The sequence below is a fragment of the Archocentrus centrarchus genome, chromosome 16 (assembly GCF_007364275.1).
Source record: "Archocentrus centrarchus isolate MPI-CPG fArcCen1 chromosome 16, fArcCen1, whole genome shotgun sequence".
Taxonomy (NCBI): Eukaryota; Metazoa; Chordata; class Actinopteri; order Cichliformes; family Cichlidae; genus Archocentrus; species Archocentrus centrarchus.
The window spans coordinates 29091109-29113895 of NC_044361.1; the positions used below are offsets into that span (position 1 = coordinate 29091109).

General features: G+C 40.9%; 1 protein-coding gene across 8 annotated transcripts; it reads right to left on the reverse strand.

The window, feature by feature from the left end:
• Positions 1 to 1536: 1536 nt before the first annotated feature.
• LOC115795103 (polycomb protein SCMH1) lies at positions 1537 to 21704 on the reverse strand. Of its 8 annotated transcripts, XM_030750896.1 has the most exons (17): positions 21536 to 21704; positions 20910 to 21030; positions 19782 to 19850; positions 19461 to 19538; positions 19185 to 19255; positions 18845 to 19079; positions 18441 to 18529; positions 18009 to 18270; positions 11743 to 11987; positions 11204 to 11395; positions 10481 to 10607; positions 10138 to 10338; positions 9828 to 9998; positions 7841 to 7963; positions 3791 to 3922; positions 2494 to 2627; positions 1537 to 2346 (listed from the first exon to the last, which is right to left on the reverse strand). In XM_030750896.1, exons 3-17 carry the CDS (start codon positions 19804 to 19806, stop codon positions 2227 to 2229), a joined length of 2205 nt encoding a protein of 734 aa, XP_030606756.1. In that variant the 5' UTR covers positions 19807 to 19850; positions 20910 to 21030; positions 21536 to 21704; the 3' UTR covers positions 1537 to 2226. The 8 variants fall into 8 exon arrangements, with proteins under 8 accessions (XP_030606756.1, XP_030606758.1, XP_030606755.1 ...); XM_030750898.1 differs by lacking the exon at positions 20910 to 21030 and having other exon boundaries at positions 18009 to 18267; XM_030750895.1 differs by lacking the exon at positions 20910 to 21030.
• Between the last annotated feature and the right edge of the window lie 1083 nt (positions 21705 to 22787).

The following is a 22787-nucleotide window of genomic DNA, read 5'->3' on the forward strand; positions in this document are numbered from 1 at the left end:
GTTTTGCATGGAAGAGAAAAAAAACAGTTTCAGTAAGCTGATGCTGGAATTTGGTGGACTATTATGCAAGAAAAAGGTACAAAGGACAAGGTGGTGGTTTGAAGCCTGGCTGGGATCTTTATTTGCAGAGTTTACATGTTCTCCTTGTGCCTGCCTGTGGGGGTTTTCTTCAGGTATGCTGGCTTCCTGCCACAGTCCAAAGAAATGCATGTTAGGTTAATTCGTGATCCCAAATTGGATGCAAGGTAGATGATGTGTATGCATGTAATTTGTAGTCTACACTGTACTATAAATGCTAGTAAGGGTGTTAATTTTCCCCCAGATTGACATTTTCTCACATTTTTGTTTAGGCGATGATTAAAAAACTTTTTTTGTGGTGATGCAGCAGAACATGTTCATCCGTAGGTGATATATCAGGAAGGATCCGATATTTGCATGTCTAAAAATATCAGAAAAGCCATTTGTTTCTACAGGATGTTGTTTTTCACAGGAATGTACGGTCACTTTGACACAATTTAAAATTATTCTGCTGAATGTAACCCAAAACTAAGTTTAAGGTGTGTACCTACAAATCAAAAGGCAATTCACACAATCATTATGTGGAAACCAGAAGCGTGCCTTGGACAAGCACAGATAATGTTCCCACCTCACGGTAAAGGTAACAAAGCATTTAGAGTTAGCAGTTAGAGCGCTTCAGTATTGTCATTTGAGGACTTATTTTTGTCACAGCTCTTTTCTCATAACCTTTCTTACTTTTTCTTTAACATTTTGGGATTTTAAACTATTGAGTTACTGTGTTAATTTTGACTTTGCTCTTGTGTCTTGCTATTTTAAGCTGACAAATAGATTTTTATAATTTATGCTGGAGTTGAAATGGATGGTTTTTAACCTTTTAATCACCCTTTTCCCCGCTAACATGGCTATATTCTTGCATATATTATTTGCTTTTGTAAAACTATATCAGACAGTTTAAAATTTTCTATAGCTTTAAAAACCTTTGAGAAATCTTTAAATATTGAAGGATTAATGAAACATTTACAAAAGGCTATGCTACAAATCCAGAAGCAGCACACGAACATGTAACAGAGGCAGCCATATGAAATAGTCCTGACGTGGTATAAAAATATCACTGATATTATCATGCTGTCTAACAGATGGAGATATGCCCACCCATGGTACTGCACGGCAGTGTCCCTAGGAGAGGTTTAAGAAAAATGTTGGCAGTTATATGCTGCCCTCTGCTGGTGAGCTTCTGTTAATGGAAAAACCCTTAAACAAAATGTGCTCCTCAAAGTAAGATTACAATAATTCATCGATTCTTGTGAACAACTTTAAAGCTTCCAGCTCTTTGAATGGCAGTTCATGTTAATTTGTCTCTAAATTAAAAATAACATTTCAATTTAAAAGTGAACAAATATGTGTGTAACAGCAGACTGTTAATGCAGAATGTCTCAAAGTTTGCTGACACTGGAAAAAAACAAGGAAAAAGGATAATTATTATATATTTATTGAACAATGTTAAGTATGATAGGGCTCTCCATGTAGGAACTCTAATAATATAGTATAAAAAATTAAAAAAGTACAAATAACAAAGACAACACAAGGCATTATAAACAACATCCAGAATAAGAGAGAGAAAAAAAAAAACATCTTCATGGCAGTTTTTCTCAGAATAAAGTTTTATAAAACACATTTTTCTAACCATAATTAATATTGTTGTAGTTGCAAAAATTTTGCCTCAAACAGAGACTAATCAGAAGAAATCCCAACTATTGGGATATAGCGTTTCTTTTTTCCTTTAGGGTTTTCTTTCTTTGAGCATATTCCGTCACAAAACACTGAAAATCCATATACTGTATTCATGAAGTACAAAATATGAAATGTACAGATAAATGTAACATAATAAAAGCAGGCCAAAGGGCCCTTTACAGTTAAAATGGCCACATATTTTCAAGTTAGACTGAAATGCAAAACAAATGACAGAAAAGTGGCTGATCCTACGTATCCCATGCTGCCTTAGGGCTGGATTGTGCTACACAAAATAAACGTCCCTGACTGACTGAGGTCAGAGCAGGGGTATGGATACTGGATGGAGTATGGTGGAAATTGCTACATGTAAACTGTCAGCATATGTCCATTATGAAGTGCATGATATACTGAACCTAGAACAGGGAGGTGAGCTAGACTTAAGTCCTTCAGAAGGCTGCGTCTGGTTGACTGACGTCGTCAAGCTCGTTTGAGCTTGTCGATGTGGAAGGTCAGTTTGAGGGCAGGGCCAAGCTTCAAGCCCATGTATTTCATCATCATGTCGCTGCGCAACAACAGGAGGGCTTTCCCATCAATTTCCTGTAGCAGAGGAATAAGGGGGGGAAAGTGAACATCTATCTTTTTCTTCTTTTAAACAGAGCTGCACAAAAATAAAATTGATATCTAGGGTATCTACATGCATTTGAAACATTCACTACACATTCATTATTATGAATGAATACGTACATGTTTTCTAAAAAGGTCAGCATGTGGTGCCAGAACTGGGTCAATATCCCTGATGTACTGCATGACTTCATCTACTGTCCACAGATTGGGGTCCTGACCGCTGGGTCTGGGGCTCTCCCGGAAACTACCTGAGCCTGCGAGAGCAAATGTACAAATACAGATTCATAAGGCAGTTATTCACTGAGTGTTTCATCCACATGTAGCCTGCCATTAAAAAACATATCAAATGGAAAAAACATGTTTATCATAGTCCTACTGCAGGCTGCGGCACAGACTGAACATTTTATTCTGACATCTGAGCTGATACGATGGCTCTGTAAAACTTTATGTACTAAATTATACTTTTTGCAGTCACATGATTATAAACGTCAGAGTCTTTGGCCCGTCTCTGCAAAGGTATGAGTTTAGCTCAAAATGCATAAACACACAGGCTGCACATGCAAACAGCAGCAAATGTAGTGTAAACCCAAGTATCCACTAGACATTTTTCTTGCAATTTCTTGTCTACTATTCACCCGCTATAAGATATGACTTCAAATGTCACTACTGCTTACAGCTGCTCCCTTTAGGAATCACCACAGCAGATCATCCACTTCCATCTCATTCATTGCACCCTCTGTCACACCAATCCTCTGCACGTCCTCCTTCACTACACCGATGAACCTCGTCTGTGGGCTTCCTCTTTTCCTCCTGCCTGCCAGCTCCATATTCAGCCTCCTTTGTGCAAAAATATCCACTATCCCTCCTCTGCACATGTCCAAACCATCTCAGCCTCGCCTCTCTAACTTTGTCTCCAAACTGCTTAATCTGACCTGTCCCTCTGAAAAGGCAATTTCTGACCAAACTCCTTTCATTACCTACTGAATGTACCTACACTGTAGTGCAGCTTCTTGTGTACGAGCATTTTATAAGCTCATTAAGAGTTTTTAAAAAAGTGCTATATAAATACTATTCCATTTACTGGTGTTTGTTTCAGTTTTAAGGCAAACGTTAAGAGCTGCTAATTACACATCTAATGCTTTGTAATTAAAAGAATCCCATTACGCTGTGATGTTCTCCATCTTAACATATGCACCATGAAAGATAAAATGTTTTCCCAAGTAGCAAAAAAAAATAAAATTCCAGAGTATTTCAATCACTGTGTAGCTTTTTGATCAATAAGCCTTTGTTAAAGCCAGTCTTGCTGGATTGGATGTTAACTGTGTCTGCATTAACAGAAGTAATACATTCACACTAACAGAAATTTGTGCATTTTTTTTGAATGAAGGGCAGTTTTTGACAGATACAACATTCCTACCAGTAGAGTTGTTATGATGCAGCAGTTTGGAGGAGGACCTCGGGCCAGGAGTCAGTCCTGTAGAGTTTTGGGAGAGAGGGCTCTTCTTTAAGTGCTCCGATGCTGTCACACTGTTCTCCATGAAGGACTCACCTGGGAACAAAGCACATAATTATACTGGTGCCTTTAAAAAAAAAAAAATCCCCAAATAACAAAAGGCCCCACTGCTAAACAACATAGTAAAAACAGACAGCAAATAGGAGAGAGCATTTAAAAAGAAGCTCAACTGACAACTTATTCTTCAGATACACTACAGGCATAACACGATGACCACTGACAGGTGAAATGAATAACACTGATTATCTCTTCATCATGGCAGCTGGTAGTGCGTGGGATATATTAGGGAGGAAGTGAACATTTTGTCCTCAAAGTTGATGGTGTTAGAAGCAAGAAAAATAGGTGAGCGTAAGGATTTCAGCGAGTCTGACAAGGGCCAAATTGTGATGGCTTGATGACCGAGTCAGAGCATCTCAAAAACTGCAGCTCTCGTGGGATGTTCCTGGTCTTCAGTGGTCAGTATCTCTCAAAAGTGGTCAAAGGAAGGAACAGTGGTGAACCAGCAACAGGGTCATGGGAGACCAAAACTCACTGATGCATGAGGTTCGATCCAACAAACCAGCTACTGTAGCTCAAATTGCTGTAAAGGTTAATGCTGGTTCTGATGGAAAGGTGTCAGAATACACCAGTTAAGGTGCCTATCCCTGTCCACTGCCAAAAGCGCCAACAATGGGTGCATGAGCATCAGAACTGGAACACGGAGCAATAGAAGAAGGTGGCCTGGTCTGAAGAATCACATTTTCTTTTACATCATGTGGATGGCCACGGTGTGCGCCACATACCTGCGTAACACCTGGCACCAGGACGCATTATGAGAAGAAGGCAAGCCGGCGGAGGGAGTGTGAAGCTTTGGGCAATGTTCAGCTGGGAAAACTTGGGTCCAGCCATGTGGGTGTTACTTTGACACATATCCCCTACCTAAGCACTGCTGCAGACCATGCACACCCCTTCATGGAAATGTTATTCCCATATAGCTGTGGCCTCTTTCAGCAGGATAATGCATCCTGCCACAAAGCAAAAAAATAGTTCATGAATCCTCTGAGGAGCACAACGAATTTGAGGTGTTGACTTGGCCTCTAAATTCCCCAGAGATCAATCCAATCAATCTGCAGAACGTGCTGGACAAACAAGTCCAATCCATGGAGGCCTCACCTCGCACTTACAGGACTCAAAGGATCTTTTGCTAACACCTCGGTGCCAAATACCACAGCATACCTTCAGGCGTTAGTGGAGTCCATGCCTTAACAGGTCAGGGCTGTTTTGGCAGTAAAAGGGGAACCAACACAATATTAGGCAGGTGGTCATAATGTTATGCTTGATCAGTGTATACTGTACTTCATAGTGTTACAGCAGTAACCCTCAGAGGGTGTCACAGTGATTTAACAGGGTTATGGTATTCTGTAAAAGTGTAAGGGCACTTTGAAGGGGATATTACCCCCTTTGCATACATATGTCTTCCAATATTACATTAACTTAATTAAAATTTAAGGAAATATAAAAATGATTAAATGATTAACACCATGCCCCAGAACTTAATAGCACTCACTCTTGAGCTCCGTCTCACTACCTCCTTCTATATGATTACAGAAAGCTTTACAAGATAAGTCAGAGCCCTCAGTTATTACAATTAAATGTCTGACAGAAATATGACGCAGCATTTGATTTTGGATAGCCTCTGATTATAAAACAATTACTAAATATGAGAGGAATCCTTTGATATATTTCAAGGTATTTTTGCATACAAATAAAGAACAAAGAAATATATGACTAAAGGCATTTTAAAAAAGAGAAAATTTCCAGGGGCAGAACACACACACACACACACACACACACGCACACACACTTGTGAGAACATTTTCACAGGACTCCATGCAGTCCTGTGGCATTGTGTTAAAACACACCTAAATGCTCCAGACCAACAAACTGCCAAAACATCTGCTTAATCAAGTGCATCTGATTAGCTGCACCTGGCTGCTACTTGTCCTATTGAAGCATTAAGGCTATACTTAGTTTTCACAAGGCTATGCTGTCCTGTGAAAAACTTTTTTTTTTTTTTAAACATAACTATATTCGGTACATTATTTAGCAATTAAAAAAAGTGTGCCCTTAATGTAAACAAACAGGGTCCACAAAGAAATTATTTCTTACTGATCAATCCTCCAAAGAAACATCATTTCTTATTAGGGGCGTGCAAACCACTCAGAAAAACATGGTGCTAACATTTTGAATAGTGGTTATTCATTATTATTTTTTTCAGATGAGTGATACTAGTAGTGAACACATTACATGGTCAAAGATTCAAAAACTGAAGTCAAGTCATCCACATAAGGCCAAAAGCTCAGGCTTCAGACAGCTCTGAACAGACTCTTTTTTTCTACTCTTCAGACTTTATGAGAGGGGATCTTAATATGGTCACCTTAGGCACATACCTCTGACTGACAGAATAGCAACACCCACCTTGCAGCTATTCAAACCTTCTGTTTGTGAGGAGCAGCCAATCAGAAGACAGGCAACTACAAGTGTTTGTATGAGTGTCTCAAGAGCTTGAAAAAAGGTGACAGGACTTTGATTTTATCCAAGAGGCTTCTTCAGTTATGAAACCAAAAGGTGGAGAGTCCCAGGTATTTAAAAGCTAGTGGGAGTTGGAGACACTATTGATCATGTGCGCCATGAGCCAAGGTGTGGAAAAAAGGTGTGGGTCATTAGCACCAGGTGAAACGGCTGTGAGACCGCGCCCCACCCTATCATGTAATCTATTGACGTCACCTGAAGTAAGGTGTAGGTTGTGGACAGCTGGGGTCGTGAGCCACCACCTCTGTTTAGTGATGGTCATTCACAGTGGACATACATGGCCTCTTTTACTCCTCTTTCAAACCATCTGTCTTCCCAGTACAAAACGGGAACATCGGCATCCTCAAAAGTGTGTCCTTTGTCCTTTAGGTGCAGAAGTGCAGGTCAGTTTTCTTCTTCTTCTATGCTGTGATGTGTTTGTGGAGTGGACAGTTTTTGTGTGGATGGGTCTGAAGTACACTGAGATTTTTTTTCCAGTACCATGGCCTGGATGACAATCTCCACAGTTTGAGACAGTGGATCAACTACAGAGCTGTGCTAAGGCAGAGTATAACATAAATTTTGGATAGATTTTCAGTTCAATTCAATTTTATGTATATAGTGCCAAATCACAACAAACAGACACCTCAAGGTGCTTTAAGGTAAAGACGCTTGATTTGAACCATTATTCATACAAGTCTATTTGCAGTATTAAAGGCGAGGCTTACTGAACTGGAAGGGATCTCAGCACCAAGGACTGACCCAATGTAGTCTGTGGTCATCCAGCTTATTGTAATTATTATATCGCTTTCTAATCAGCGCTGAGGAAGCATGCACACTTGGTACATGTGTAGTGGTGGCCTCATGGTCATCATTTAATGATGAAATTTACATCACTGGTGCACCACATAAATATTGCATACTTTATAAAGAGATATAAAATAAATATTGAGCTCTGTAAGCTAGGAATTTATGCATCAGTTTTCTTTCATGTAGCATTACAGTCGACACTGGCACATTTCCCACATTTAAGAAACCTGTTGACTTATGATGGAGAGGAAAACTGACACGAGGGGGAGCGCCATTATTTCAGAGCAGCCACACTAAAACGACAAATGTCTGCAGATGTGTTTTCTTCACCAGCCTCATGATCTAGCAATAAGCCAACACCAGCCCAGTTGAGGTCAGGGTTGATTTATCTCAAAATGGCATTTAATCATTCATCAATAGATGTGTTGCCTGACTACTAATATGACCAACATTCATGGTTAGAGCAATATATTTTTCACCAGCTCTATATAAAAACAAGCAAAAAAACCCCCAAAAAACTAAAAACCAAGACCTAAATTTATGACTAGCAGTATGACTAATAAGAGCAAATTAAGAATGAATGAAACAGCATACCATCAGTGGAGTGCCGGGGGATTTTTGCCAGTTTCTGAGACAGAGGATTACTGAAGTCCTGAAGGAACCGCTTTGTGCCTCGTACTGGGCCCGTTGTCAGGCTGTCTCCAAAACCTCTCCTCTCTATAAAAAAAAAAAAAAAAATATGGACTGAAGAACATCTAGAGGCTAAGGCACTATGTTTGGTACAATAGTGCATTCGGATCATCATTCCGATTGCGAAAACTGCCAGACACGAAAGCACCCCCCCCCCAAAAAAAAAAAAAAAAAAAAAGGAAGAAGCCGGTTGTGACAAAGATGCAAGACAGTTGACTAGAGTGATATTTTTGATCTTTCGGTCCATTTTGCCCAGCCCTACACTACCCCTAGATATGAAATTTCAAGCTTCCTGCTTTCAACAAGTTAACTGATTTTCACAATCCAGCAAATAAAGATGTATTTCCTAGAAGCATATTGCAAATACACTGCCTGGCCAAAAAAAAAAAGGTCACACACTAATATTAGGTTGGACCGCCTTTAGCTTTGATTACAGCATGCATTCACTGTGGCATTGTTTCGATAAGCTTCTGCAGTGTCACAAGATTTATCCAGTGTTGCATTAAATTTTCACCAAGATCTTGCAGCGATGATGGCAGATTCTGACCACTGTGCAAAGCCTTCTCCAACACATCCCAAAGATTTTCAATGGGGTTGAGGTCTGGACTCTGTGTTGGCCAATCCATGTGTGAAAATTATGTCTCATACTCCCAGAACCACTCTTCCACAATTCGAGCCCGATGAATCCTGGCATTGTCATCTTGGAATATGCCCGTGCCATCAGGGAAGAAAAAATCCATTGACGGAATAACCTGGTCATTCAGTATATTCAGGTAGTCAGCTGACCTCATTCTTTGAGCACATAATGTTGCTGAGCCTAGACCTGACCAACTGCAGCAACTCCAGATCATAGCACTGTCCCCACAGGCTTGTACAGTAGGCACTAGGCACGATGGGTACATCACTTCACCTGCCTCTCTTCTTACCCTGATGCACCCATCACTCTGGAACAGGGTAAATCTGGACTCATCAGACCACATGACCTTCTTCCATTGCTCCAGAGTCCAATCTTTATGCTCCCTAGCAAATTGAAGCCTTTTTTTTCCGGTTAACCTCACTGATTAGTGGTTTTCTTAAGGCTACACAGCTGTTCAGTCCCAATCCCTTGAGTTCCCTTCACATTGTGCTGTGTGGAAATGCTCTTACTCTATTCCGGCCACATTTCTTCCTCAAAGACGATGGGTCCCCCCCATCCTTCCGGTTTTTAATAATGCATTGGACAGTTCTTAACCCAATTTTAGTAGTTTCTGCAATCTCCTTAGATGTTTTCTCTGCTTGATGCATGCCAATGAGTTGACCCTCCTCAAACAGACTGACATTTTTTCCACGACCACGCAATGTGTCTTTTGACATGACTGTTTAAGAAATGAGAAGCAACTCATTGCACCAGTTGGGGTTAAATAACTTGTTGCCAGCTGAAAGATAATGCAGTAATTATCCAATAGGAGGCTCGTACCTGTTTGCTTAGTTAAATCCAGGTGGTGATTTTATTTTTGGCCAGGCAGTGTATCTTTGCATAAACAAGGCAGACGATCATAGTCTGCAGTTTCCTCTTACCTAAACAACTTAGAAAAAGGTCTAATAACTGTTTATCCCTAATGTAATTCCATTAAATGTAGAGGAGTCTGACTGCTATGAGATTTATATCTAATGATGACAACAGCTTAACACATTTTTCCACCTGACACAATATCCAATGACTATAATTAGCTAACTGTAGCTGCCTTTTCATTAAATGCATTGGAGAGAGAGCCTTTGCTTTTTTGGTGCGCAGAGTCTTTGCTTGCTTGACACTGGTGCTTCTTCATATAAGAGAATGGTTCTAACAGCTATGCTAAAATGAATTAACGCTGCATATGTCAACACACAATGAGCGAACAGTGACCCTGACCTGTAGTGTAAGCGTGACTGTCGTAGTGAAGACCGCCTCTGGCTACAGGCTGGCTGCCAAACAAAGGATCGCAGTGCAGGTTGTGGCAAAGTTTTTCGAGGAAACGGAGGACATAGGTGACACTGCTGACAGTTGGCAGGGTCAAGGTGTGCTGCTGCTGGTCAAAAAAGGCTGGACGAGACACAAGACAGATTAGAAATCAGCTGCTTTTCAGTGAAGTGTAAATGAATTAACAGGCTATGTCACAAATGTGAGTGAGCTTTCCTGAAAGTGAAATCATATTAACCCTTCAAATTAAATCAGTGCACACCTGAAATGACTTCTCCTCCTTGTCCAGACTTGAGGCAGGAGAAGACTGTGCCCTGGTTGTGAGCAGAGTCCACACAAGCCTGGACACACTGCTGAAGTACCGAAGAGGCTCGGCCTGGCCCAAAGTGGTCTGGAAGCTGTTGGATACGCCGCTGGTCTAAATGGGGTCCCACCTTGCCATACTTGTTTAGGTACACACAAACTAAAAGACGAAAGGTATATGGGCCTCAGCTGAGAGTTTTCATCCATTAAATTGTGTTTCCATATCTGTCTGTGAAAATATCAGTGTAAAAAAACAAAAACAAAAACAATGTGCATTATGTCCAGGCCTGTGGATGTTGTACCTGTGGGAGCCTGTAGTGCAGAGTTGGGGATGGTGGCATTGTCCAAGGGCACAGTGCTGGTGTCAGGCTCTGGGGTACTGCTGGTGGGAGACGTGGGGACTGGATTAGGTACCACTCGAGGTTTTCTCTGTATGCAAATACACACATTCAAATTTTACATAACCATCAGCATATGTAATCAGAAGCCAAATAAAAGCAGTAAACTAAGTACATTCCTGTAAATAATAATGGAAAACAAAACAAAGATTCAAACTGGATGCTGCCAAACATGTAGCGGCTGAGCACTGCAGTTTTCTAAAAGGGATACTAGCTCAGTCTGTCTTACCCAGAAACAAATAACAAACAGGATAGTACTCATTTATAAAGACATAACAAATATGGTGAAACAAATACCTTTATAACAATTTGAGTAATTAAAAAATATGACCGCTACCATACTTACAGATGAGTTGGCAAGTTTAACTAGTTAGGAAAGTTATCACAGCACAGACAGACTTTGGGAGAGCAGAGGGTTAACTAACAGGTTAGTTTCTGGCTAAATAACTTATCCAAATATAGCCACTAAGCACTGGACAAGTCACCAAGCAACTGTGTATTAAATGCTATAAGCAGTATACAGCATAAGTTTCCATTTCCATCAGTATTTCTCAAGCAGGCAGCTGCTTATGTGACATTAAGTTGTCTAATGACAGCTGTGTTGTTTTGTTTGTATTGGACGGCTACCTTGCTGCCGGGTTTCGGCCCTCTTTTCTTTGGGATCTTGATAGGTTCTGCCTGAGTCTGGGCCTGCTGCAAAGCTATCCTCTGCGCCCAGTTGGCAGGCAGTCTGCCCCTGGTTCGCCCTGGGCCTGTCACTGGCCGTCCTGGCCCAGCCATGGCATCCTCCAGCCAGCTAGCTCTCTTTGCCCAGCCCAGCTGCGAACAAAGAGCAAAGGACACACACACACAGTCAAACTCTCTTTATCCCCCAACAGAAAACATATAGCCACGGCTGCCACTGTGACCAGTCATACAGTGTTATTTAAAGGTTCGTTACTCTGTGCATCTTGTGTTAACAGGGTATGAAAGAATTTTTTTTAGCTTTGCATATCAAATGTTTGCCCCTAATATTTCTACCACTTGGAGTTAAATTGCATTTTTCTGTGGTGATTACCTGCAAAACTGAACAGAAACTGTAAATATAACTGTAACCTGTGAACCGACTTTTAAATAAATGTCAACCATCTGTCTTTCAGATTATGTTATAGCCTCTTTATGCCTACCTTACTGCCAGGTTTGGGTCCTCTCTTCTTGGGAATTTTGATGGGTTCCTGGGCTTTTTCTGGCTGGATGCTCTGTGGTCCCAGTGCAGAGCCCTTCTGACTCCAGTGCCCTGTCACTTTGGTTTTCCTGCGGCCTGGCTTGCGTCCTCTTTGGCCTGGAGGCCTGCCCACCGTAGGGCTGGGATGCATGACTGGGCTCTCCACACTTCCGTCTGTCAATGCCCCAAGGCTTTTAGGCAACACCACTGTAAGGGCAAAGAGAGACAGATAGATAACCTCTCAGCTTTGTATACCCATCTTCACTACTGTACGTATTCAGTCTAAAATTTATAAGTCTAAGTCTAGAATGTTTTATGTGGCTATATTATGTGAATGACAAGGGCAAGATGTTCAGTCACAATCCTAAATCAGCTTCACCACACACCTGCTGTGCAATATGCACACAAAATTGCCACATAACAGCATGAGTCATGTGCTCGACACATACAAGTAGCCTTTGTGCTGTTGGCTGCAATGTACTCACATGCTTCAAATTGAAATCAAGTAAGAAGCTGGCTGATTCATACACAGGCATTAAATATTCCCTCGGTGCATGAGGAACCCAAGCTACCTCCTTCTCTGATCTATACTATAAGACTGTTTCTGCAAAGCTAAACTGAAAGTGCTTTAACATATTTCATATTACAATCTGTAGCATCAAATACAAAAAAAAAAAAAAAAAGCTAAATTTCTCCACTTTATTCAGAACACCTGAACCTCTCTCAGTAGCACAGAAGCTAAGAGTGTCAAACTTTCTCAGCAATGAAACAACCTCCTTCAGTTATAAGCCCAAGGACACCACACTACAATTCTCAGACTCGAGCGCATTTTACAGTCAAAGCGAACAGGTAGAGAGGTTACATCAAAAATATATGCTTCAGTTCCCTTTTTAAGACTGCTCACTTACTTATCATGAACTCTCCAGTAAACTCCAGCAAACACACACACACACACACTTTGACTTCATCACATGGTAGTCCAAATAATTCAAGTTATACACGCTCTTGCAGTAAAGCATCAATTGATCACTGAGTGGCAGTCAAGTCTCTAATAACATTAAGGGACACAAAGAAAGAGAAGTCCTATTTCTATTTGGTGCCCAAGGGCTGAGAAATGAGTTCTGAACTAATAAACAAAGTACCAAACATCTGGATCAGCACCCAAAGTTCACGGGTTCTTCCTTTGGCCATGCCATAAACCAGATTTATTCAGTTTGGTTGATTGTATAATCAGGCTGACAGACAAACAGACTTTTTAAAATTATATTTCTTTGATATAAAGTATTTTTAAGGAAAACAACCAAATGTGGATATGATTAGTAGGGATGTTGCTTCTGTTTTATTAAACAGAATTCATTTTCATTTTATGGTGGCAGTGAGGTAATCTCTGATGTGCCTCAAAATATGACCAAATGTAAATGATCTATTTGGCCAGATGCCACTAAAAGTAAAAAAGAAAACAGACATCAATTTGGTGTGTACAACAGGTTTAATACAGTAAAAATCAGGCTTTACCTTTATAAACTGGGATCCACTGTACCCAGCAAAATGAAGATGAAGCAAAGGCAAAACAAAGACTAAAAGGTGAGAAAGAAGGGTGAAAATGAGCAGCTGTGAAAGACAGGACAGAGGTAATGAAAGACGGCTCCCTTTTCTTCTACCTTTAAGTCTCTGCTGGCTATAATAAAAAGAAGAAATGTGGAGGGAAAAAAAACACCCTTAAAAGCCCAAGGATTAAACCCAAATGAAGAAGCAAGCTGCTACTAGCTGTGAGACGGACTTAAAATTTATCTCCAGAATATGAACACACACCCTTTACTTCTGGATGTGGAGCATTTCTGAAATCACGTAATCCCGGGAGAACAGGAGCATGTTAAAAACATTAAGAGAGGGCCTACAGTAAATACAAGAAAACAACCAAGCAATCCTTGTACTTTACATAAGCCATTACAGCTGGCAAAACGTCAAGAATGTGTGCATGCTAAAAACAACCGCACAGAAAAAAAAAAAAAAAAAAAAAAAAAAGAACCACAGTATAGTCAGAATATCTGGCTTCATATGCACCTGCAATAAAACACACTCTCACACACTACACAGCCTCAAGTGTGCTGGTATTCATCCTGGATCAACTCGAGACAGATTTACGAGAGGAGCGGCCACATTCATTAACACAGGTCTCGGCCCATGGGGCTGTATTTATTAAACACGCTTTCACACAGACACACCAATCAATGCAGCACACAGTCTGCAGGCTACTGCTACTTTTCATAGAGAAGTCACAGAGAAGCTTTATAAAAAAAAACAAAAAAAAAACAAGACAGCTGATTGATCCTAAACAGATTGAACAAATCCTAGATAATATGTTTAACGGTGTAAAGCGCTTAAGGTTACAATCAATTGCGCTGCTTGTAAATACAGCCAAGCAAATGCTTAACAAGCAAACCCTTGTTTTTTTTTCTCCTTTATCCCATGAGTGCACTGAGTTCACTGAGTTCACAAAGCCACCACTGCCAGCTTCATATTTCAGCAGCATAACTTCTCAAGAGCTTTTAATCTAACACTCTGACTGCATTTCAGTAATTTCATTCATTTTACTCACCGTCTTTCTCAAATCAAAGTCAAAAAGTGTGTGGTTGTCAGCACAGCTGTCCTCACATTCACCCTCTCCTCCTGCCCTGTCCTTCTCCTCTCCCACCCGTCCTCTGGCTCCTCCTTTCCTTCTTTTTCCTCCCTTCTCTTCTTCTCTCCTCCCACAATCTGCTAACAATGTAAACAATCCACCTTTCATAGGATATGTCTGTCTTTTCTCTTGATTTCTACTTCTTTATTCCTTCCAAGGTGTCTAATCAGACTCCGGCAGCCAGCGTGCCAATGAGAGGCCTGTGGAGGGGCATTCGGACTCATTTCAATCACGTCATGGCCTGATTCTGCCAGCTGGGTGAGTGCCAGGCCTACAACACTAGCAGGCTACAAAGACATATCCTGCCTCCCCATTTCCCTCCCTTGTTGCACTCCTTCGCATACTGTGGATTCTACACACGAGGAGGACTGCTGACCTTGTGGCTGATAACCCTTGTAGCCACTAAATACCCTCTATGTTTCTTTTATAACAAATTCCTATTGTTCCCATCTTTGATTCTGGCTCTTTTCCCTGATGTTAAACATGTTAAAACAGCTACAACTTCTGAAATGTAACTGCTTTAGGAAAGCAGTGACTGGTTGTCTTCCACAAGTCACAAAGGAAACAATATATCACTAAGAGTTGTTGAACTGCAAAACACAGTCTTCAAAAAGTAGTAAAACCACAGGCACGCCTACTTCAATATTTTACAAACCAAACTGAGTACTAATGGATACTGAGAGCCAACTTTGCAAATCAAAAGAACATGCTTATAAAAGGGAGATTTTCAGTGCAATGAAATATAATCCATAAGTCAGGAACAAATAATACCTGTATCAGTGTTATAAAATAGCATTTTTGGTCAGACTTAGTCAAAGACGTGATGATGAACTATATGCAAATAACTAAAGCAAAGTAATGCAGCACTATAATGTAGGGCTGGGTGATAATTCTAATTACGATCTGGGTTTTACCATACCAAGATAATCAAGATGAAAGTCTAAACGTGGATATGAAACACTACATGTATGAAGGCTAATTTACACCATGGAACGCTGCTCTAAAAATGTCATAGATGTCACACTGTCTGTGAAGCTGGATTTAAGTGTTTAATGTCTGTGTAAGTTCTCAGTCATCTAAGTCATGGTAGTCTCTGGACCAAATGGACAAAATGACAGTTCCAGGTATTAAAACTCTAGTGGCTGCTACCCCCTTGAGGTGGTCGTCATGTTTGGATGTGCGTCATCACCGCTATTGGTAATGACTCACTCCTTTTTTAACACCATGGCTCATGTGATGATGCACATGAACAACAGTGGGTTAACAACCACCTCCAAGGAGACAACCCCCACTAGGGTTTAAATACCCGGACCTCTCCACCATTTCGTTTTAGAACTGAAGAAGCCTCTTGGATGAGAAGTGAAGCTCCAGGGACTACAGAATGTGTTGTCACTAGGTTGGTTGACGTGGTGCTAACAGACTTGCATTCGTTTATGTTGTGAAAGAACTGATAACTCGGTGAAAAACAAGGAAACTAAAACTAAAAAGCAGCCCAAGGGGGTCAATTTTGTACTGCGCCTGGCTGCAACAATGAGTTTTGTTAAACCAGAGCAAAATGTTCCCGTCGCACTGTTATCGAGCGGACACTTCAATGAACATCGGCCAGATGCCCGCCATGGGTAATCACATATAAAGACCGAGGATATACTTTCCAGTTTCACTCTCTGTCTCTTAAGCAGTAGTTGCTGGCTATCTGCACTGAAATGGGTACATCCACCTGTTAGCCGTAAATTTGGGTTTGCAGAGCACTTTCTAAATGAGGACTGTATAGAGGAGAGCCCGTTTGAGTCAGGTGCAGCTCTAATTTATGCAATAAAATCCCAAGCACATATAACCAATTTACAACATAACAGGCTACAACATGTGCTAATGTAAGCCTATTAGCGGCAACCAACCAACCAACCAACCCAGTGACGTCAAATTCTGTATGGCGCTTTACATGGTCTAAAAACTTTAAAGACTTATCTCTTAAATCCAGCTTCACAGACAGCGTTAAATCTGTTCCCACATTTAAATGAATATCATTAACACTGAAAGTTTTAGCTCCTCCAATAAAACACAAAGCAATGAAGTGCTCCCTAAATCAGTGCTTGATCACATAGCTACATTTGTCAGTCACAGCTGTTCCCTTCACCGTGCAGCTTAAGGTTTCCTGGGCTAGTCTAGGTGAGTAACATTATGTTAAAAGATGGATATACAACAAAACTCACATTTCTGGCACAACAGAAGGTGAAGAGCTTGTCATCATCCACCGTTTGGAAATACTTCAGCACAAGTGATATTTACCAAGATGAAAAGAACAAGTGCTGCAGAGTTGTGTCTGCACTGCAAAGCAACACAACTAACCTATTCAACCACCTAAAAACACTCAACAAGCTGCAGTATAATTAATGCACGAAGGCCAAGAAAAACAGCGCAATGGCTGCTAATGTCAATCATCCAACATCAACTGAGACATCCATAAAAACGAGCTTGTACGACGCATCACAAAGATGCCAACACAATCCCCAAAGATATGCGTCTAAAATACACGGTGAGTAACGAAAGCTTCGGGATAATAGCCAACTTACTGGAGAAAAGATGTGTTATCGCCTCACACTTATTTTATCAATGTGTCAATGCCTGCACTGTACGCAAAATATCAGGGTAAATGTAGAGCAACGAACAGCTGTTGAGTACTACAAGTTTTATTCACATCCATTATGCAGATACAATGAATGAAGTGAAAGGCTATATTTTCTAAAAAAATACCCCTTTTAAACACTATTTAATTAAAGAAGTTTTAATGTGAATGTAGCAATATGTAAAGGTGCCCAGTTGATTTAATCCTATGTTAAGATATAGTAATGTTATATATATATATATATATATATATATATATATATATATATAGTAATGTTTTTTGTAAAAGCTGCACTGAATTGTGGTGAATGAAGACCCATTTTAGTTTGATGATTTGTATATTAGCAGTAACATAGCACAGCATGAACGTGAAAGCATCATTATGTTTGCATCAAAGTGCAATGAAAACTTTGTCACTAAAAAAAGAAAGACCAATGAATAATTGTGATCTCAATATTGATCAAAATAATATTGATTATCATTTTGGCTATAATTATGAAGCCTTATCCAGGCCTGACTCCTGATTGAGCAATTTTGTGTTCCCCACCACTTCTACCTAATTTCTTTTTCCATTTACTTCCTGGAATATCAGTTGAATTCCCCTTTTCAAAAGGACAAAGTACAACAGCTGCATGATGTTTTTACAGTTAATGAGTAACTGTGTTAAATAATCATCCAAAAAAAATGCTGATTATGATTTTTGGCCATATTCAAGCTGACTATATGTGGTTAAAGATCTGCATACTTATACAGCTGTACTCAGTTATGTTCACTTGCTCAGGTGATGGCTAAAGCTATTTTAGTACAAACCAAAATTTACCTCCACTGTTCTGCAGAGGAAATAGAAAAAAGACTTGAACACAAAATACAGAGAAAGTCAAACAAAAATTATATACACTCTTAAATATCACCATGCCATTGCCTACTTTTGAGGTTCAGACCTTTGGTGCCAGGTGGCTGAAGATTGTCTCCAGTGAGGGCGCACCAGCCAACGGGGAAGATGTCGCGCGAGTCATAACGGCAGTAGTAATCAAATGCTCCTCGCCAACCATCAAAGGTGACCAGCACCTCAACGCCACGCAATGCACCTACTGTGGCCGGGCAGATAAAATGGGGATTTTTCCGGTCTACAGCCTCCAGCTTCATGCCCACCTGGAAGGAGTTCTGCTCTGGGGCGGGAGGCTCCTGCTGGGGAATATGGAGAGAAAGAAAAGGGGTCAGGTATGGTAGTTAACAATCAAACAAAACTCCCAGTAAATTTTTGTCAAGTGATCAAATGCCAAACACTGTTATTATACCATACATCAGAATAGTTAGCCACCTTTGTGAGCCTGAGCTTGTGAGCCTTGTACAGGTACCTTGTGAAAGATGCGAGAGGGAGCCATCTCAGCTCCATTTAGTGTTTTCAGAAGGAACATGGGCCAGGATGATGCATTGAGACGAAAACCTGAATAGGGAGACAAATTTTCTAATAACTATACCAGCTTTGAGATGAAATTACTGAATGAGCACCATGAATCAAACAATGAATCATGAAATTATTCTGCAAATTAAGCAATAGTGAAAAGAATCATTCATTATCACCGTGGGTATTCACTACAAAAACATCCTTAGTAGGCCACTTTGAATGAATCACAATATGACAAACACAGCATCTGCTCTGTCACTCTAAGAGCAAAGATAACTGTAGAGTTTGTGACATTAATTCATGACTGCATGAGAACGCGAAGATGCTCGTGTACGGTTGTGATTCCGTCCTTACCAAGCGGTGGCTGCAGCATGCCTCCATTTTTTTCACAGCTGCCGATAGGCTGGATCTCCGAGGAATCCACCAGGCGCCAGAAGTCATTCTTATTATCAGACCCATCCAAGCGCAGCCGGAGCCGTGAGCCTGTCAAGCCCACCACTGTGGCAATGCAGGTGGATGTGGTGTTTCGCGGGTCCTGAGCCTCCAGTTTCATGCCCGCCTTGAACTCGTTTACTGGAGGTGTTAGGCTCTAGATAGTGATGACAAACAGGGAAGCAGTTATAAAGTAGAATCAAATAAAAAGCATTCAGAACCATAAAAATGACACAGTGCAACGACCCATCAATCTACTTACCTGTCTGAAACATGAGGCAGGTGCAGCAACAGCACCCGTCTCTTTCAGGTATTTCTCCCAGCTGAAGTGCCCTGCAAAACAACAGGAAACCAGTCGTGCACAGTTCACTGTTGTTGTATTGTATACAAGATTTAATTTAGCGTCTTGACAAAAAACCCCTAAAACTAAATATTTGTAGCAAACTGTCTTAATGCTTAATGAAAAAAAAGCAAATCCTTGGACACTGTTTTTTCTTACATTTGCTGAAAAACTACTTCATCTGTCAGAGTTATATACCTTGGTACTGTGAGGGCACTCGGGAAGGCCGTCCACTCCGAGCATGCTTAATCCTTCTGACATCTTTCCAATCTATCGCTAGAGGAGCCAAGAAAGACAGGAAAAGCCTTTAACTATAGGTAATCTTCTCATCGGTCAGCACGTTGCAATACCTGGCACAATCACTGCTCTATACATTTTCAGGGGTTAGAGGACTATTACAACATAATACATACATCTCCCAGAGCATAAAAATAAAATGTGCCATACTTCTAGCTTCACCTACAATCTAGAAATATTATAACTTGTGCTAGAAAAACTCATCAGAAAACAAAGCCTTACCTTTCTGCGGTACCGGTTTCCTCATGCTCCAACAATGCTGACCAACTAACAAAACAGAAGTGGCCTCAACTGTAAAGGCAAGAAAACATAGAAAACTGAGTTAAAACTTGGTCAAAATCATACCTACATAGGGCCATCAAAAGGTAAAACTCTATATTGAAGGGATTAATAAGGAACCACTCACACTAACGTTTTGAGACCAAAGGATCAGCTACCACATGTAAACTGTCCTACTGTTTTTCAACCAGTTTACTGGTTTTGCCTTCTGATGGCAAAAAAAAAAGGAGGGGGGGGTGTCATCTGTCAGAGTTATATACAGTTACGCATTATAATATTATTTGGGGGGGGACTTGACAGGTCAAGTTCAGCAAAGAGACCCAAGGAAAAAGTGCACTGCATATAGTCTTAATTTATTTTTATCATGCATTACACATTCATTTTGCGATCATAATAAATAAACTGGAGATAGTGACTGCATTTATACAAAAATTGACACGTCTCTCAAATACAGCAGCACAAACTCCACCCACTAAATACAATATAACTGAATCTGCGCCTCTTTAAAAAGCACGTTGTATGCCATTCCATACCACACAGAACTTAATAAGCAATAAGCATAAAAAAAAACTGCCCCCTTGAATGCAGAAAACGAGGTTATTGCCTATTATAGAAAACATAGTGTAGCATGTGTCTCGCCATCTGTCAGCAGACCAAGGTTAAGGGAAGAGCAACATGTTTTAAGACTCAGTGACCCCTATTACCTAACCCCAAGCTTACCAACACTACAAACCAGACACAACATACAGGTCAGCAGGTCAGCGGATATAAACAAGTGTTTCAAGTGGCTGCTTCTCCAGTTTCACCACAGCTCACTGCGACATTTATTATCACAAAATAATCAAACACGGCCGGCTATATGGTTTCAGGCGTAAATGAGGAAGTTGGTAACAATCGCAACGCAGATGTCAACCATCTGCCAAATATTTGAATTTGCTGAGGAAAAACATTCCCGCTTTATTATGGGGGCTGTTATAAATTAACCGAGGTTACGTGGAAAAGAGCAAAGGCAGAGCATGCACCGTGTAGCTCAAAGCAGATGGAGGCTGTTCATATTTTAAACGCGCCTACCTTAAAACTTCATAACCGCTTTGCACAGCGTTTCTTCTTGCCTGATGAGCTCCCTTTCAATAGAAGTGCGCCTTTTTCCTCCGCCAAGGGGGATGGCGTCCAAATTAAAGCGACCCGCTCCCTGTTTTTCAGGGTGAGGAAAGTGATAGGACTGGCATCAGTGCTCGGCAGGAGCACATCCCTCCTGTTGCAAACTCCAGCTAGTAGCACTTGTTTGACACACAAATGGGACTCTTATCTTTCTAGTCAGACACAAAATATCACCGCTTACACTGGAGAAATTTATTGAGCTCCATTCAAAACACAAAACCAGCACATGGGACCCTCTTCCCCGCCCTCTCCTGTGCTTCATTTGTATGAGCGCTAAATACTCATTTACATGACAGCAGCGTTGACTGTATTAATCAGGAGTTTAGCAGCAACCCTGCGGTATAAATCGCTCCAAACACCATTGAATGAAAGCCAAACATGCATGAAGCCAGTGCAGACATCTCATCCAACAGGCTATGCTACGCACGGCTTTACAGACATGCCCACTATTTTAGTGTGCTACCTTAGCATGCTAGGTGGCTCTCTAGCTCGCCGACCTGATTATAAATATTAGCATGAGCAAAACGGGAGCGTACCGGCACTGTGAGGTTAGTTAGCGGTCATTTCGGCTCAGCGCTGAAGTCGAGCCTAAATGGAGACGTCGCTCGGTGTATCCGAGGGTGTTTACCTTGCTTTGTAACGTGTGTATTTGTTTCTAGCGCTTTTGTGGGTCCGCCATTTTTTCCTACACGATGAGGAGGGGGTGTTTTGCCAACATTTCTTGTCTGGCAGACAGTCCGGCAGACGGGCAAGCCGAGTTGAGGAAGGGGAAAAAAGGAAGAACAGTGACCACTGGCGGCCAGAAGCTGGTATTTCAAGTAAAATTGGTTAAATAACAGTGCTGTAAAAATATACGTTATATTGCCAAAAGTATTCGCTCATATTCCTTCACACGCATATGAACTTGAGTGACATCCCATTCTTAATCCATAGGGTTTAATATGATGAACAGCTTCAACTCTTCTGGGTAGGCTTTCCACAAGATTTTGGAGTGTGTTTATGGGAGTTTTTGACCATTCCTCCAGAAGTACATCTGAGGTCAGACACTGATGATGGATGAGAAGTCTCCACTCTAATTCATCCCAAAGGTGGACCAAGCTGAGGTCAGGACTCTGTGCAGGCCAGTCAAGTTTTTCCACACCAAACTCACTCATCCATGTCTTCATGGACCTTGCTTTGTGCACTGGTGTGCGGTCATGTTGGAAGAGGAAGGGGCCATCCCCAAACTGTTGCTACAAAGTTGGGAGCATGAAATTGTTCAGAATGTCTTGGTTTCTTTCACTGGAACTGATAGAATAGAATAGAATAGAACTTTATTGTCATTATACACAACGAAATAAATCATACAACAAATTATATAACGACATTCCATCATAATATAACGAAATTCCGTTCGGAACAACCATCCAGAGAAGAACAGACAAGACTAACATAGGGGAGATGGGACGAGTTCAACTCCTGAAAAACTACCCCACACCATAACCCCCCCCCCTTCCCTCCACTAAACTTTACACTTGGCACACAACACAGTTAGACAAGTACTGTTGTCCTGGCAACCGCCAAAACCAGACTGGTCCATCAGATCGCCAGAAGGAGAAGCGTGGATTGTCACTACAGAGAAAACATCTAGTCCAGATGCTAGCTTTCTGCAAATATCAATATATTTGCAATAAGCTAATAGAAATCAGTAACCAATATTAATACTGGTACATTTTTTCAAGCATTTTAATCACTCTTTCCAATGCGTAAGCGTGGTTCACACTACAGTGACACTTGTCATGCAGATGT

Bases quoted from the DNA above. Each gene is read 5' to 3' on its own strand.
- LOC115795103 (XM_030750895.1), bottom strand. From the start codon at position 19,806: ATGAGGAAACCGGTACCGCAGAAAG. The intron at 18,271-18,440 runs GTACCTGTACAA...CATATTCCCCAG, and splicing joins CCTCTCGCATCTTTCACAAG to CAGGAGCCTCCCGCCCCAGA. The intron at 3,923-7,840 runs GTATGCTGTTTC...CTTTGTTCCCAG, and splicing joins CCCCCGGCACTCCACTGATG to GTGAGTCCTTCATGGAGAAC.